General features: G+C 35.1%; 2 protein-coding genes across 3 annotated transcripts in view; both read right to left on the reverse strand.

The window, feature by feature from the left end:
• Positions 1-499: 499 nt before the first annotated feature.
• Positions 500-4,588, reverse strand: LOC137242838 (uncharacterized). Its single transcript, XM_067770091.1, has 3 exons — positions 2,915-4,588; positions 1,477-1,605; positions 500-1,398 (listed from the first exon to the last, which is right to left on the reverse strand). The coding sequence occupies exons 1-3, from the start codon at positions 4,217-4,219 to the stop codon at positions 1,345-1,347; spliced, it is 1,488 nt and encodes a 495-aa protein (XP_067626192.1). The 5' UTR covers positions 4,220-4,588; the 3' UTR covers positions 500-1,344.
• A 1,527-nt stretch (positions 4,589-6,115) lies between these two features.
• mxt (Eukaryotic translation initiation factor mextil) overlaps positions 6,116-17,637 on the reverse strand; it is a 44,944-nt gene continuing 33,422 nt past the window's right edge. For both annotated transcript variants that reach the window (XM_067768328.1, XM_067768329.1), the window contains one exon: positions 6,116-9,864. In XM_067768328.1, coding sequence (XP_067624429.1) covers positions 9,733-9,864 — 132 coding nt within the window. In that variant the 3' untranslated portion in view covers positions 6,116-9,732. The remainder of the gene's footprint in view (positions 9,865-17,637) is intronic.

Here is a 17,637-nt window from a genome sequence, read left to right on the forward strand (position 1 = left end):
CGTATGAAGCAAAACAACACAAGCAGGTCCTCAGTGAACTCCACAAACAGGCGTCGGACCTTTATGCCAGGAATTGCCCGGTGAATCCAGTACTCAAAGAACAGTACCCAAAACTTGCGGAAGGGGAACGCATACTCCCTAGGGAAACGCGAGTCACTCTAGCTCAACTTCGTTCTGGATACTGTAACAGGCTAAACTCTTACCTATCCAGAATCAACACCGACATACAAAACGTATGCCCCGCTAGCAATTTCTCCCCACATGACACCAACCACCTCTTTAATTGTAATGTGGAACCAACGCCTCTAACATCCCTTTCATTATGGTCCACCCCTGTTGAAACAGCAAGTTTCATTGAACTCCCGTTAGAGGATATTGATGACAATTTGTGATCGGTCGCACCTATTGGATGGGGCGAAGCCCTGCTACACCAACAACAACATAACACTCCCCAGCGCCTTCAGAGAGTGTCCTTATCGCTACAACAACAACAACAACTTTTTTAAATTCAAATGATAGCAACGGTAACGTGTATCCGTTCCTTTCCGTTCTCCAAATGCATTCTAATAAAAAAATATAAGTACATTTTATAGTAGGTTTTTACTTATAGTTTATTATATAATTATTATATTACTATCATCGTTTTTTTATTACATTTTTTTTTTGTTTTGTATGTGCTTTTCCTGTTCGTATTCTGTATTTAAACGTATCTTTAAATCCCCAATTTGTAAATTTTTTTGCCTTAGATAATTTTAACAATTTATCGTATCATAAAATGTTTTCAAAGTATTTTAAAAAAAATCTGCATTCATATAGAGTACATACAAGTCAAACTTATTTCTTACTTTATCATGTTTGATACACGTGTTTTAAATAATCCCAATTCTATGTGCAGCAGAATTTTTGTATATGCACTTAGCTTTTGATACTATAATAAAACAAAGCATTTTCCATGTAAAAAGTTCAATAACTAATATCGGGGAAGGGTAGTTTTGTTGCTACAAATGCGTTAACTTTTAATACATACAATTTTTTCTGGTTTTTTTTTTATAAATTTTGTGGTTTTGTCGTTGCATTTGTAGAACATAATTATAATAATCAGCAGCTTTCTGATCTTTATGAAATTTACTGTACAAATTGCCATACTCGTAAAGCAGCATTACTTTTATATTTCTGGAATTTCATATTTTTTTTGTTTGTATTGTATTTTATACGTGTATGTATGTGTATGTATATTTTCCTGTTGTGAGCAGCATTTCTACATCGCAAACATTATAAAGCGAATTTTTTATTTCATATATCCAATAGTCAAGTAATCAAGGCTCAACATGAACACATTGGTTCCTAGAAGTCTGTGTATCGTTGCCGAAGGTTTTGGCGTTTCGCAACAAAGTTCATCTGTTGACAAAAAACGAACCAAATTAAAAAATGTTTAAATATAAATTCTTGCATTGAATTATATATTGTACTACTCACTAAGCGCGCTTGACGTCGTTCACGACATAGCTCATACTGATTCAGTAAATTGGGACATCGCTGACTGATGAATTCTTCTGTTTCCCAATATAAACCAGGCCGATCAGCATAACGTAGCAGGAACTCCACCTGTTCGAAAAGAAATAACAATTCACATAAACGTAAAATTCATTAAAATTCTTGACAGAAAATCATGCTTCTAGAAGAGCATAACGCAAAAATGTGCGATGCAGCTGAAGGTTTGCAACCTAACCTGTGGAACGAGCTAATACATTTTGTACAACCGTGAGGTTACTGACACTACCCAAAATCTTCAGAGATTAATATCTAATACGGAGGATTGCCGCTTAGGGGCTGTAAAACCATTCTGGATGTTGTTACACAGAAGGAACCTCTCAGACAGGAGAAGATCCATCTCAGAAACAACACTGGTTTAAAATAGCGGCAGGCAAAGGCACTTAAAATTGTCTTCTTTTTTTTAGCACCATTTAGGTATTAACCCGACCCGCAGGAAAGATTTAATATAACCATGTTGAGACCCCTAGGCCAATCAACTCCCTTCTCTCCGTGGGAAACTTGTTATCATAAGGTCTCTTTCAAAATAATCAATTTTGTGATTAGGTAAAAAAGAACCCCCAGCGGGTAAAGGGGTCAGAATACACCCGCGTTAGGTATGCCTGTCGTAAGAGGCGACTAAAATACCAGATTCAAGGGGCTCTGTAGCGCAACCCTTTCAGGTTGCCAGCGCAATATATAGCTTCTTCAAACCCAATTTTCAACCTCACCTATCCGTGGCGAATCCTGTTTCATTAACAGACGAGGCTCTGGCGACCACAAGCTACTCATGGAACTTGGGGTTGGGGAGGGAGGAATGGCCTGAAGGTTTAATGTGGCCATATAAATCGTTCCAGAGATGGTCGGGCTAGCACCTTAATGGTGCTGTGTTACCGGAGCGTACCGGATCTGTATCCGGCAAAGGACTATCACATCGATAACAGTCCCCAAAGGCTTCGGGGAGTACATACATACATTTCATAAATCAAAAACAATTATGCAAAATCCAAAGACTGTACAATGTATAAATTTGATCTCATATATTTAATCTAAGTCCAAAGGCTCTAATCAATAAATAAATAAATAAAAAACAATTGTGGTTGAGGTTGAATAGTTAGTTTCACCAAATCCAACGTTTAAAGGGTAAAATTTGGAATAAAATACCGGAACAGCTTAAATGCATACATAACTTGTATGAAGAAGCAAGAATACGTTGTAATTCAGCTGAAATAACATTTAATAAAGGTTTAGAGTATCCTCGTGGGATGAAGAAGGAATAACGTCGTTAGCAGTGAGCCCACAAAAATCCTTTTCTCCCGTGAACGAAGGCGTAATAAAAAAGCTAACAAGTAAAAAATAATGCAACCAAAGACTAAATCCTTACCTTTCCGCATTTTATTTGTTTTCCTAAAATGCATGCAACACCATTCTCGGGCACTACTTCACCATGCATATCCTCCTCGTCGTCTTCAACAATTTCGCATAGCTGTGGTAAATCTTCTTCTTCTAGGAGACCGCTTTGCGTGGTGACATTACTTTTATCAAAAGAGCCAGCAAATGTTAGCGGATGTTCCTTTAAATAATCTTGCGCATCTTCTATCGTTTTAGCTATACTAACTATGTCTTCCTCTTCAACATCGTCCTCTTCATCCAATTCCATATCATCTTCAGCTGACATACCACGTTGACTACCACCGGACGCTTCATCACCGCCAGAACTTGCATCGCCAGATGAGCTTGCGCCACCTTGTGTTTTCAGTTTTTTCTTCTTTTTGGGAATTACCCTATTACCACCATCATTTTCTTTAACATCCGGATGAAACCGAACTTTTTTAGAACGATGATCGTGCTCATCTTGGACATTAGTACCAGAAGCTGCAGCTGCTGCAGCCGCTGCCGCCGCCGCACTGGTACTAGGACCCAATGAATATAATTCTGCCGTCGTTGTATTTTCACTTGGCGGTTGTTCACATTCCGGTGTAGATGATGCCGAAGAGGCAGATGATGCGGACGAGGTTGAATTGGTATCTTCTGTAGTTGTTGATGATTTTTTATTCACACACTCAGCTAGTGTGGTCTCTTTGAGGTTCTTAGAGATCTGCTTAACCTTTGTTTCGAAGGCATTACTATTGTTACTGTTGCAGTTACTGTTGTCGTTATTAGTACTACAATAGCTGGGCGCTTCAGCAACATCATTCATTATTATATTGGAAATATGCGTGCTATCATTCCTGATGTGAGTACAAAAATCATCATTTTCGGCATTGTTATTAACACTGGTGTTGGCGTTAGCGGTAGTTATCGTATCGTTTGCATTTGATTTTTCGTATGTAACCAACATTTGTGCTGATTTTGTATCATTTATTGTTTGTATATCTAAGCCGTCCATATTTTCATCGATTTTGTAATTATTTTCAATAGCGACAATATTTTTCCCATCGCATATACCATCTCCTACATTTTTTTCAGTCTTGCTTACTTGTGTATTGATGGAAATTGCAGGACGATTTTCAGTTTCTTCGTTATCCGATTTTGATGGTTTCTCATTTATAATATTAATGCCGTGCGCCAGCGCTGCTGCATTTGCCGTTGAACCTTCACCCTGGCCAACGTCATCTACTACACATTTTTTTTGCAAAGACTTGTCCAGCGAGTCGCTACCAGCCGAATCGTCATTCTTGGCGTCCATTCTAACCGGCGCCGTTGCGTTTTAGCCAAATACACTTGTTGTTTGGTACAAATACAAATATTACACTGTACAGCTATGTGGTGGATTGTGAAACGATTCCTGTTACCAATCTGCAGGCTACCCTGCTTTGTCGAGTCTACGGCCGTGTGGACGGTCGGTCGCCGCACGTAGTACCTCAATATTTGCAAATGTTCTTTCGCCAATGCGCGGCTCTTTTAACTTTACAAACAACCACACAAGTTAGTAGCGATATTTCCTTGAATTTTCATGTAGTTTTACACGTAGTTAGCGTTTTTTGCCTAATTTTTTCTTCTATTCATGCAAAAGGTGAAATTTTGTTTAAAATGTTTTTTGACGTTTGTTCGTGAGTTTTTGACACTGCTGAAACGATGATGCAAAGAAAGAAAGGAATGAAACTGCCAATAAAAAAGAATTACAAACCTCACGTTCCAATGAACAGTGATCCAGATAAGGATAAACATTTAACATGAAAATGCAGCATCAATAGCCGTGTTTTTTAACACGCGCGTATACGTTTCGTTTGCGCGTGTAAAAAAACGCCTATCCTCGCTTAGATAATGCTTAGGAGACCCATCTAGCGGCTGTGGTTAAACAACTAGCTACAGCAACAGGGTGTACCGAAAAGCGGAGACGCAACGCTCTGATGGCCATAGGGTATAACATATAGCTGAATCAGTTGCGATGAATTGTGGACACACATAGAATACATAGAATTAGTGTAGAGGGTGAAACAAAGACACATATTTCTGTTACATCTGAATATAATGCGTATTGAAATTTAGTATGAAAAAATTTATGCGCAGCAATTTCAGAGGTGTATTTATAGTTTGTCGCTTAGCAGTCAATATAAAGTTTAAGCGTAAACGGATATACGCGTGTTAAAAAACACGGCTAACATTGTTGTGTTCATTGTGAATCAAACTAAGTGTGATATCTTCTCCATAGACGTCAAAATTCCAGTGATTGGATCACCTAATTTGTAATTGACTATCGCTGTCTCATCCTGTATCCTTTTCTATCACCCGCTGAAGATAGGCGCCGCCATATTGAACCACCTGTCAAAATGCCGAAACGTAGACATATTGAACAGCCTGTCAGGCAGTTGACAGATAAGATATCACACTTAGTTTGATTCATAATGGTTGTGTTTGCATGTTAAATCTTTATCCGTGTCTGGATCACGCTTCATTGGAACGCGAGGAATGTTGCTACAGAAAACAGAGCCTGCTATCATAGCTCAAATGGACTGACACCCTACAAGAGCACTCTCGGGTAGATACCTTGAGATGTAGGCCAACCTTAAGGACGCGGCACAATGTTTTCCATAAATATGCCCTTAACACAAGCTTCTGCATTCCAATACCATCGCAAATATCAACCAAGACGTTGTGAGTTGAAAAATCATTTTGTGCGCACAAATTTGTAAATTCATATCGACGCTTGTTGTTGTTGTTGTAGCGATAAAGTTGCTCCCCGAAGGCTTTGGGGAGTTTTATCGATGTGATGGTCCTTTGCCGGATACAGATCCTGTACCACAGCACCATTAAGGTGCTAGCCCGACCATCTCGAGAACGATTTATGTGGCCACATTAAACCTTTAGTCAATTCCCTCCCTCCCCACTCCCAAGTTCCATGAGGAGCTTGGGGTCGCAGAGCCTCGTCTGTTAGTGAAACAGGATTCGCCGTGGATAGGTGAGGTTGACAATTGGGTTTGGAGAAGCTATATATTGCTACACAGCCCTTGAATCTGGTATTTTAGTCGCCTCTTACGACAGGCATACCTACCGTGGGTATGTTCTAACCCCCTAACCCGACACTACTATGTGTGAATATGTATTCGTATGAGTCTTCAAAATTCAGGTAAACGCTGTAAAATGTAATTTCCTTTTTTCTTTATTTGTTTTCAGCATAATCATATTTAGTCATTACCATATTTTTACTTATCCGTTACTTTACGTATCCGTATTGTCATCAGTTGTTGCTGCCTTAACCTAAAAATCGTTAAATTGTCATAAAATTAAAAAAAAACGTACAAAATTACATATAATAACTCTCTTATTAAATCTCTATCTGTATTTGCATCACGCTTCATAGGAGCGTGAGGTATATCTTATACCCAGAGCTGGAAATTCAGTATGCTATGTTCCTGAATAACACGTTAATTTGCCGTTTCCACCTAGGTGCCTTTAGGGCCTTCACAAATCACCTACCGACATTGCGCATTCACGAGTTCAAAATTGCTTCGTTCTGCGCATCTACGTCACAGTTGACTGCTTGAGCGAATGAAAGAAAGAGAAAAAAGAGCTAAAGGAAAATGACGTAAGAATGGCCCATAAAAAACAGCTGATCTTTTGTTTACATGCGCAATCTTCTGAGTGTGATTTGCACAAATCACGCACCAAAGATCGCGCATGTAAACAAAAGATCACCTCTTTTTTATGGTCAATTTTTACATCATTTTCCTTTAGCTCTTGTTTTTTTCTCTCTTTCATTCGCTGAAGCAGTCAGGTGTGAGGTGGATGCGCAGAACGAAGCAATTTTGAACTCGTGAATGCGCAATCTTCTGTGCATGATTTGTGTAGTGCCTTAGTCACAATTAACAGATAACGCTAACTGGCACTTTATTTTACAGAAAGCGTTCGCTGCATTGTGAATCAAACTAAGGCAAGGTGCACACGAGGGACAAGATATTTCATATAGCTACAATTTCTCTACGCCTCAAGATCTGCACACGAAGCTACTTTCGAGCGTCGCTACAAAAAGTAAACAATTATTGGAAAAAAATAAAAAATTAAATTTCTTCAGCTATACCCGTCCCCCAAACCAAAGGAAAATAGGTATTAAATGTTGTTTGTATCCCCGTGCCTTTGTAAATTATGAAAGGCAATTTTAAACCACCGCAGAGTAGGGTGATTTCTAGCTTCCAACACTTTTTAGCCTTTTAAACGCTTCAACAATGTCTAACCAAGCTGTTGTGGTGTTTAATACTCTTTTTCGCTTTGGTAATATACCTTTCACGCATTTTTATTAACTAAAGTAACATATTTTAACTAATTACACAAATTTTCATAAAAAAACGTAAACAAACATCTTGTTCTTCCTTTTTTTCAAGCGTACGTACATGGTACGTACGCTCAGCGACCAACATTGCTGTACGCTTAGCTACACGAAAATTTCATGCTTTGTCGCTTTCATGCAGCTAACGCTTCGTATGCAGCTCTCCATTCAAATACATGTGTTCGGCATCAAAGCGTACAAATTTCGCCTGCAGCGTCTGTGACGCGTAGCCTCGTGTGCACCTTGCCTAAGTGTGATATCTTATCTGTCAACTGCCTGACAGGATGTTCAATATGGCTACTTTTTAGCGTTTTGACATGTTTTTCAATATGGCGGCGCATAGGGCCGGCTATCTTCAGCGGGTGATAGAAAGTGATACAGAATGAGACAGCGATAGTCAATTACAAATCAGGTGATCCAATCACTTTGGAATTTTGAGGTCTATGCAGAAGATATCACACTTAGTTTGATTCACAATGGTTCGCTGATCACACAAATAAATCAAACACACTTCGTCCTATATTTAAATTAATACTTTTGTAAACACTTTATCCAATTTATAAAGAAAATTATTTCGAAAACATATTTCTTGTGAAATATTACACTCTTATGCATAAATTTCAGGTTACCATATCTTAAGTAGAGTATTCAATTCCCCATATTGTTGAAAATGTCAGCCAAATATACCGCCTTCCAGGTTTATTTTCTTATATATGATTGTGCTTGATCAATTTGATTTCAGAAATCAAGAAATGTTACGTAAATAAAAACAAATACAAGGCCGAGCTTCTGTTATGTTTAAAATACATAAGTCGCCCTAAAAGGAAAATGATTTATGTTTTTTTGTTTAACTTTATTAAAAGTATGAAGATTACTTTAGTCGAAAGAAAACAATGCGTTGAAATGATTTCAGTGCAAAAAATAATATTCATTAGTTGAATACAGACAAAATATTTAAGAAAAAAAGATACGATTAGACTAGACGAATTTTAGTAAACAAAATTTTACACTTTAAGTTGTTATTATATTTTTAATAAATAAGAAACAAAAATAACACATTTAAATAAGTTGTCTAAAACCAAAAAATGTGTTGATGTCCGAAATAAAATTTCAAACGACGCCAATTACATATGTATACACAGCGAGCTAGAAGAATATACACTTACTAATATTATAAAAAAAAATATTTTTGTTTTATTTTCGCATCCCAAGCGCCCCTTTCTCTTAAAAGAAACAAAAAAATAATAATAATAAATAAAATAACTTGACGTCGATAAGTTATACATTTGGCGTTGATGTAATATATGTATTTTCAAAATACTTTAAATTATAATTAACAAAAAAAAAAAAATTATGACACATGTAAAATCAAAAAAGTTTGTTCTTGCAAAACAAAAAATTAACTCTTTACTCATTAATACATAAGAATGTATGTATGTATAACCTAAAATATGCGCGCATACTCAAAATAAGGCACTCATAAGTATTGATTTTTTATTGTTTCCGTTGTGTTTTAAATTAAACTTTTTTTTTTCGTTTTGGAAATGCAGACTGTTATATTTTTTTAATAAAACTAATATTGCAAGGGCCGTTTTTTCATGTGAACTTTAAAATTTATAGTTATAGGTTAACCATAAATTTGGAAATTATGTTATCGGAGAGATAAGTCTTGAAGTCTACTTGAGAAAATTGCCCTGCATTTTTTTTTTTGCCAGTTAAATGTATCAATGCAATGTGCTTAGTCGCAAACTACATAGTTATACAAACAGGTCATAAAGTAATGAAATTACATTACATCTGGAGGATTAATACGTTATCAAACCAAAATCTAAATTGCGAGCGCTTTTAAAGAAAGAAAAATAAAAATATAGTGGCACACTTTTATAGAATGTAATAGTTGGTAGTAGTTCAATTTCGATTTAGTTATTTTTCCAAGTTATGTAGCAAAATTGTGTTAACTTCACTCGAACAACTGAATAACTTTTGAAGACTACTTAAGCACACTGCATTGAGTATTAACTAATAAAAATTGAGACTAATAGAGTGTATCTTCGTTTAATAAATGAAAAAAGAAACAAAAACATAACTCGTAACTTAATTATCAATTAAGAACACGAAATGCAAAAATATCTATGTTTACTCTTATTTCATTTCGAAATTATTGCCATTATCTCTAAACCGAGTTTTTTTTTATCTTTTGTTTTAAATTTCACTGCATTTAAAACTGTTTAATGCTTTAACCAATTTTTTTTAGTTATTACGTTCTCAACTTTCAAACTTTTTTATACGAAAAGTATAACAAGAAATATTCGAAAAGGTACTTCCATCATATTCCAAATTCAAACGTACTAAATTGAAACTAATACTCTTTTCTTTATAGGTAGTTTAGCTTTGTTTCGAAAATTAAAAAAAAAAATACAAATGACTTCGTTTGTTTATTCGTTTTCCTGATTTTCCGTGTCGGCGGTCGTTTCATCCGAAGCGGAAACGATATTTCGTTTACTTGACGATTTAACCAATTCCAAATATTTTTCGCCATCGAAACGATTACTTTCATCTCTTAAATCCTGTCGAATGAAAAAAAAAAGAGTGCAATTAGCACAAAAGGTAAAAATGATCAAGATAATTATGTTGTATTTGTTAAATAAAAAAATTGTATGTAATATGGGATAAAATTCAGTTGGTTAGTAATAAAAATTTTGGCTTACCTTATGTGTTAAGTTAAATTAATTGGCTTAAGCGTGACGATGAAGCGGAATTATGGCGGTGGTGACAAATGCGTATTAAGTTTGATGAATGGAATAATGAATATTATTTATATTTCACAAGTACGCGTCTAATTTACTAGCAACAGGCTGTTCTGTTTTGTGCTTTCGAAATTTTTGTATTTTTTAATATGCACATACGAGTTCAAGGTACTAATGATGTATTTATTTATGTAAAATGTAAAAGTAAATAAAAAATTTAAGTAACGAAACGAAAAAAATCAAATAAAGAAAAATGTTTAAATAAAATAAAATATAAAAAATAATGCAATTAGTAGCAAATATTCACAGGAACATATTGTTGGCTTAAATTGTAAACCTGCTGTGATATATTTTCGAAAAATTACTTTTTGATGCAGAAAAAACAGTAACAACATACAGTGCCAATTTTATATTGAGTTTACTTCCTATGATTTAAATGTAAATTAGAAAGGGTTTTGCCTCCAATGAAATTTTTATACTCAGCTGAGCAGAGCTCGCAGAGTATATTAACTTTTTCACATAACGGTAATCCGTAACGGCATAAACTAATCGAGATAGATATAGACTTCTATATATCAATATGATCTGGGCGAAAAAAGAAATTCATTTAGCCATGTCCGTGCGTCCGTCCGTCTGTCCGTAAACATGATAACTTGAGTAAATTTTGAGGTATCTTAATGAAATTTGGTGGGTAAGTTCTTGAACACTCATCTCATTTAAAATGAACGAAATCGGACTATAACCACGCCCACTTTTTCGATATCGAAAATTTCGAAAAACCGAAAATGTGCGATAATTCATTACCAAAGAGGGATAAACCGATGAAACTTGGTAGGTGGGTGGACCTTTCGACGCAGAATAGAAAATTAGTAAAATTTTGGACAATGCGCGTGTCACCGCCCACTTTTAAAATAAGGTAATTTAAAAGTTTTGCAAGCTGTAATTTGGCAGTCGTTGAAGATATTATGATGAAATTTGGCAGGAGCGTTACTCCTATTACTATATGTATGCTAAATAAAAATTTGCAAAATCGTATGACGAACACGCCCACTTTAAAAAAAAAAGAATTTTTAAGTCAAATTTTAACAAAAAATTGTATTTACAGTATATAAGTAAATTATGTCAGCATTCATCTCCAATTTCAAAATGGGCGTGGCTCCGCCCTTTTTAATTTAATTTTTCTAGAATACTTTTAATGCCATAAGAACAAAACTTTACCAATAATCCTTGTGAAATTTGGTACGGGCATAGCCTTTATGACGGCGAAATCGGTTGGAGCCACGCCCAGTTTTTATACACAGTCGACCGTCTGTCCTTCCGCTCGATAACTTGAGCAAAACTCGATATATCTTTACTAAACTTGGTTCACGTACTTATCTGAACTCACTTTATCTTGGTATTAAAAATGGGCGAAATCCGACCATGACCACGCCGACTTTTTCGATATCGAAAATTTCGAAAAATGAAAAAAATGCCATAATTCTATACCAAATACGAAAAAAGGGATGAAAAATGGTGATTAGATTGGTTTTTTGGTTTTTTATGTACATAACTTTAGAAAAAACTTTGTAAAATGGGTGTGACACCTACCATATTAAGTAGAAGAAAATGAAAAAGTTCTGCAGGGCGAAATCAAAAGCCCTTGGAATCATGGCAGGAATACTGTTCGTGGTATTACATATATAAATAAATTAGCGGTACCCGACAGATGATGTTCTGGGTCACCCTGGCCCACATTTTGGTCGATGTCTCGAAAACCCCTTCACATATACAACTTATGGCTACTTACTTTTAAAATACTCATTAACACCTTTCATTTGATACCCATATCGTACAAACACATTATAGTCACCTCTGGTGCACCTTTATGGCAATTTCCCGAAAAAGCGTCCACCTATAGAACTATGGCTACTCACTTTTAAAATACTCATTAACACCTTTCATTTGATACCCATATCGTACAAACACATTATAGTCACCTCTGGTACACCTTTATGGCAATTTCCCGAAAAAGCGTCCACCTATAGTACTATGGCTCACTCCCTTTTAAAATACTCTTTAATACCTTCCATTTGATACCCATGTCATACAAACACGTTCCATGGTTACCCTAGGTTCATTTTCCTACATGGTTATTTTCCCTTATTTTGTCTCCAAAGCTCTCAGCTGAGTATGTAATGTTCGGTTCCACCCGAACTTAGCCTTCCTTACTTGTTTTATATCGCTTTAGCGGGTTAACACTCTAACCCCACGATATAGATAAAACTTCCAAGGGCTAAAAATAATAAAAAAAAACAAGTAAGGACGGGACTGTCTTCGGCTGTGCCGAAGACTTCATACCTTTCATGAATAGGGCTGAACAATAATCTTATCCCCTTCGTAATCTCCGAATAATCGGATGTATAAGATAAGAAATATATAGTGAACAGATCTACATACCTAAACGATTTTTAAGGTAAATATAAAATAAAAACTAGGTAGGTACTTTGTGTGGGGATGCAAAGTTTCACGTTTTTGGTGGTCTGCGTGTAAAAACTATTTGATGAAACTTGATGAATTTTGAAGCTTCTAGCCGTAAAAAAGGGGTAAAAAAATACAGTTTATATGGGGTATATAACATATATACCACCGATCTCAATGATTTTTTAGACAACAATATATGGTATATACGTAAGCATTTGGTGAAATTTGAAGCTTCTAGCTGTTAAACCGGGCAGAAATTGCGTAAAGTTTCTTATCTGAACAATCGGTTGTATGAGATATATACTATGTATACCACCGATCTTAACGATTTTTTCAGACATTAATATATGCTATACACGTAAGCGTTTGGTGAAATTTTAAGCTTCAAGCTGTTAAAATGGCGCCGAAATCGCAAAAAAAAATATATATATACTATATATATACTATATATACCATCATATATATATTATATATATCAACGATCTCTATGATTTTTTGACACAACAATATATACTATAAACGTAAGCAATCGGTGAAATTTGAAGCTTATAGCTGTTAAAATGGGGTAGAAATTGCGAAAAGTTTCTTATCTGAAGAATCGGTTGTATGAGTTATATACTATATATACAACCGATCCCTATGATTTTTTCAGACAACAATATATGCTATATACGCAAGCATTCGGTGAAATTTGAAGCTTCTAGCTGTTAAAATAGGGCAGTAATTACAAAAGTTTCTTATCTGAACAATCGGTTGTGGGGGATATATACTATATATACGACCGATCTCATAAATTTTTTTCAGGCAACAATATGTGCAATATACGAAAGTGGTGAAGTTTGAAGCTTCAATCTGTTAAATTGAGTAAGATATGACAAAAATCCTCTTTTTCTGAAAAATCGGTTGTATGGAGGATATATGTATGCTATAGTGATCCGATCCGGCCGATTCCGACAAATGTCTAATCGGACACCCAAATACACCCGCTCACCAAATTTTATCAAGATATCTCAAAAATTGAGGGACTAGTTTGCATACAAACAGACAGACGGACATGGCTAAATCAACTCAGCTCTTCATCCTGATTATTTCGGTATACTTAATGGTGGGTCTATCTATTTTCCTTTAAGGACTTACAATTTTGGGTTTCGTGACGAAATTAATATACCATTTCATTTTCATGAAAGGTATAAAAATATGTAGGTACTTTGTGTGAGGATGCAGTTTCAGGTTTTTTGTGGTCTGCGTGTAAAAACTATGACTACGAATCACGTATTTCAACAATATATGACGTAAGCGTAACTATTTGATGAAATTTGATGAATTTTGAAGCTTCTAGCCGTAAAAAAGGGGTAAAAAAATACAGTTTATATGGGGTATATAACATATATACCACCGATCTCTATGATTTTTTCAGACAACAATATATGCTATATACGTAAGCATTTGGTGAAATTTGAAACTTCTAGCTGTTAAAACGGGGCAGAAATTTCGTAAAGTTTCTTATCTGAACAATCGGTTGTATGAGATATATGTATACTATGTATACCACCGATCTCAACGATTTTTTCAGACATCAATATATGCTAAACACGTAAGCGTTTGGTGAAAGTTGAAGCTTCTAGCTGTTAAAATGGGGCCGAAATCGCAAAAAAAATATATATATACTATATATACCATCATATATATATAATATATCACCGATCTCTATGATTTTTTGACACAACAATATATATTATATACGCAAGCAATCGGTGGAATTTGAAGCTTATAGCTGTTAAAATGGGGTAGAAATTGCGAAAAGTTTCTTATCTGAACAATCGGTTGTATGAGATATATACTATATATACAACCGAAACAACCGTCATTTTCATCAGAAATCGCTAACATCAGCAAGTCATTTACAAGAATATCTTAGTAAAGACGTTATAGTTTTCATTTTCCACTTAATCTTAGCATTTTTTAATTTGTATAACAATCAGAAAATTGTTTTTTTTAGCAAAAATACAGCTTATCGACAATTAAGTTTATAAAGAATGTTACTTGGAGCGTTCATATAACAGCGTGTGTAAATGGATATAATTTTACACCTTATAAATTTATATGCTTTATTGAGTCCCCCTAATATTTCTAAACGTATAGTAAAATCTACTACGATCGTAGTAGAACTCAAAGGCAGTTCTGTATGATAGACAACCCTCTAAATTATGCATGCCGAACTTTTCAGAATAAGGGAAAACGTCAACGGGATGAGAACACCTGAATATTAATTTCATCATGGATTTTTCCATACTAAAATAAATTGAATGCCTGTTAATTTTCAGAGTTCCCGATGTTCGATAAATCTAAATTAGCATTGGATAAGAGGCTCTGCCAAATCTTTTTGGAGATACATATATCGCACCTTTATGTATATATGACACACTGATCGTTTAAGAGTTAAATATATAGATCTTGATCATAAGACCAACTTCTTTACAACAACTGCTAGAAAATATGCTCTTCCTGCCTTCAAATCTGTTCATATACCTTGCGTTAGAATCTTCCAATACACACCCCCAGCTCAGCTGTAATGACCAAAGTAAATTTTAGAGCGAATGCGCATTATTAGGAACATTTGAAGAAAAATTCAGTACCAGGTGTTGTTATCCCAACAGCTGATTGCCTCTTCTTGATTTTTTTCCATACAGCGCTTTGTACTTTAATATGTGAGTTAATCGAAATCAATTAAAATATTCTTTTAACTTGACATTCTTCTACACGGCGAATTGGTTGAATTCGCCCAAGACGAATTCAGTACCAGGTGATCAAGGCGAATCCATACCAGGTGGTGCCAAAGCAAATTCAACCAATTCGCCGTGCAGCAGAATGTCAAGTCAAAAGAAAATTTTCATTGATTCCGATTAAATTACATGTTCTAGTACAAGGCGTTGTATGGAAAATAATCAAGAAGCAATCAGCTGTTGGGATAACCACACTTGGTACTGAATTCGCCTTGGAAAATTTCAAGCAGTTGCAAGGCGAATCCATACCAGGTGGTGGCAAAGCGAATTTAACCAATTCGCCGTGCAGAAGAATGTCAAGTCAAAACAAAATTTTCATTGATTTCGATTAACAAACATATTGGAGTACAAGGCGTTGTATGGAAAACATTCAAGAAGAAGCAAGCTGGAAGGACCAGGTGAAAAACGATTTAAACTTCCTTGGTGAGACCAATTGGCGCCAGTTGGCAGAGCGAAGAAGCGACTGCCAATTAAGTAAAAATTAAAAAAATACGTTGATGACCACGACCAATAAAAGGTTGTGAAAGGTCTACCCTTAGTAAAATCTGTATAATTTTGTCGGGGTGTTACCACATTATTATGATATTAAACCTCAGTAGTGTTATGGCAGCACTGAGTATGAAAATTAAATAAAAATTGTTTTTAATTTACCAATCCTAACCAAATTTAAAACGTGACATCTCTGTAACTTAATAGCTATGTATATAAGTTGCATTTTTCACAACCGAACTTACGACTTCCTTACTTCTTTAATTATTAAATGAATAACTTGGTAATGCGTAACGAAAAGGAAATAGAAACTCACAATCGCTTCAAAGCAACTAACTTTCCGTACACATTTACGATTTTGATACTCGTTAGGTAATTCAAAAAGGTAAGGACGGGATTGTCTTTGGCTGTGCCGAAGACTTCATACCTTTCATAAATGGGGCTGAACAATAATCTTATCCCATTCGTAATATCCAAATAATCGGCTGTATAAGATATGAAATATATAGTGAACAGATGTACATACCTTAGCGATTTTTAAGATAAATAAAAAATAGGTAGGTACTTTGTGTGAGCATGCAGTTTCACGTTTTTTGTGGTCTGCATGAAATAGCTTTGACCATGAATCACTTATCTCAACAATATATAACCTAAACGTAAGTATTTGATGAAATTTGAAGCTTCTAGCTGTTAAAGAGGGTCAAAAATAACAGTTCATATGGGCTATATACCATACTAGCTTATGACCGTGGGTTTTACCGAACGTTTCTATAAAAATATGCAGGCTACGCGTAGATGGCCATGGGTAAAACATAACAATAATTATCATTTCAAAAAAATTATTGTTCTGGCCTTGAGCTCGAATCGAACCTTGAATCATTTATCAATAGGCCGATAAAACCAAAGCAGTTCACCCCCCGTTTTCTTGGAGGTGTTAAGGATTGACCTCATATAACTCCTTACTTACTTACTCAATGTTCTAGCATGAATACCTTCAGAGTTATGCAGTAGCAAAGATTCCATTTGTATGGCAAGTGCCACGCCCCTTTTATATATCGAAATTATTTTTAACCTATGACCATCCCTGGAAGGTTTAAGTGGGTTGTGCAAATTTGGTTGTGATCGGTCGATCCGTTTAGGTCGCAAGCCGATCTATACCTACATACATAAATAATTTGAATTTTATATATATAGATATATAGATATACCACCGATCTCTGTAATTTTTTCAGACAACAATATATGCTATATATGAAAGCATATGGTGAAATTTGAAGGTTGTAGCTGTTAAAATGGGGTAGAAATTACGAAGTTTCTTATCTGAACAATCCGTTGTATGGGATACATATCATATATACGACCGATCTCTATGATTTTTGCATCTAAATTTAAAACCTATTTTATTTTGACTATGACTATGCGCCTTACAGTTTTGAGACTCGTGACAAACTTAATATACCATTTCATTTTCATGAAAAGTATAAAAATGATAAATGAATGTAAAAATCAAGTGAATTGCATGACATGGCTCAATTATATGGTTGGGTCATCTCATCAGCTGATTTAATTTTTTATTTTATTTTTTTTCATTTCACTGTTATAGGCATTGTCAAAAGGAGATGTAAAACGCAAAATGTAACTAACACATTGATAATTATTTACTGTCGTAGTGGTAAATTTTTTATAAAAGAGTAATTTCACAACATTTGCAACACACAGAATTGACAAAGGTATGTTGTTCCTGCAGAGATGAGCCAACCATATAGTGGAACCATGATTGCATGGTTAAAAAAAAAATTAAAAAAAAGCAAATGTAGTTGTTACATGTTGTGGGGGTGTGTGGTGAGTATGCATATAT

The sequence above is a fragment of the Eurosta solidaginis genome, chromosome 2 (assembly GCF_040869045.1).
Source record: "Eurosta solidaginis isolate ZX-2024a chromosome 2, ASM4086904v1, whole genome shotgun sequence".
Lineage (NCBI taxonomy): Eukaryota > Metazoa > Arthropoda > Insecta > Diptera > Tephritidae > Eurosta > Eurosta solidaginis.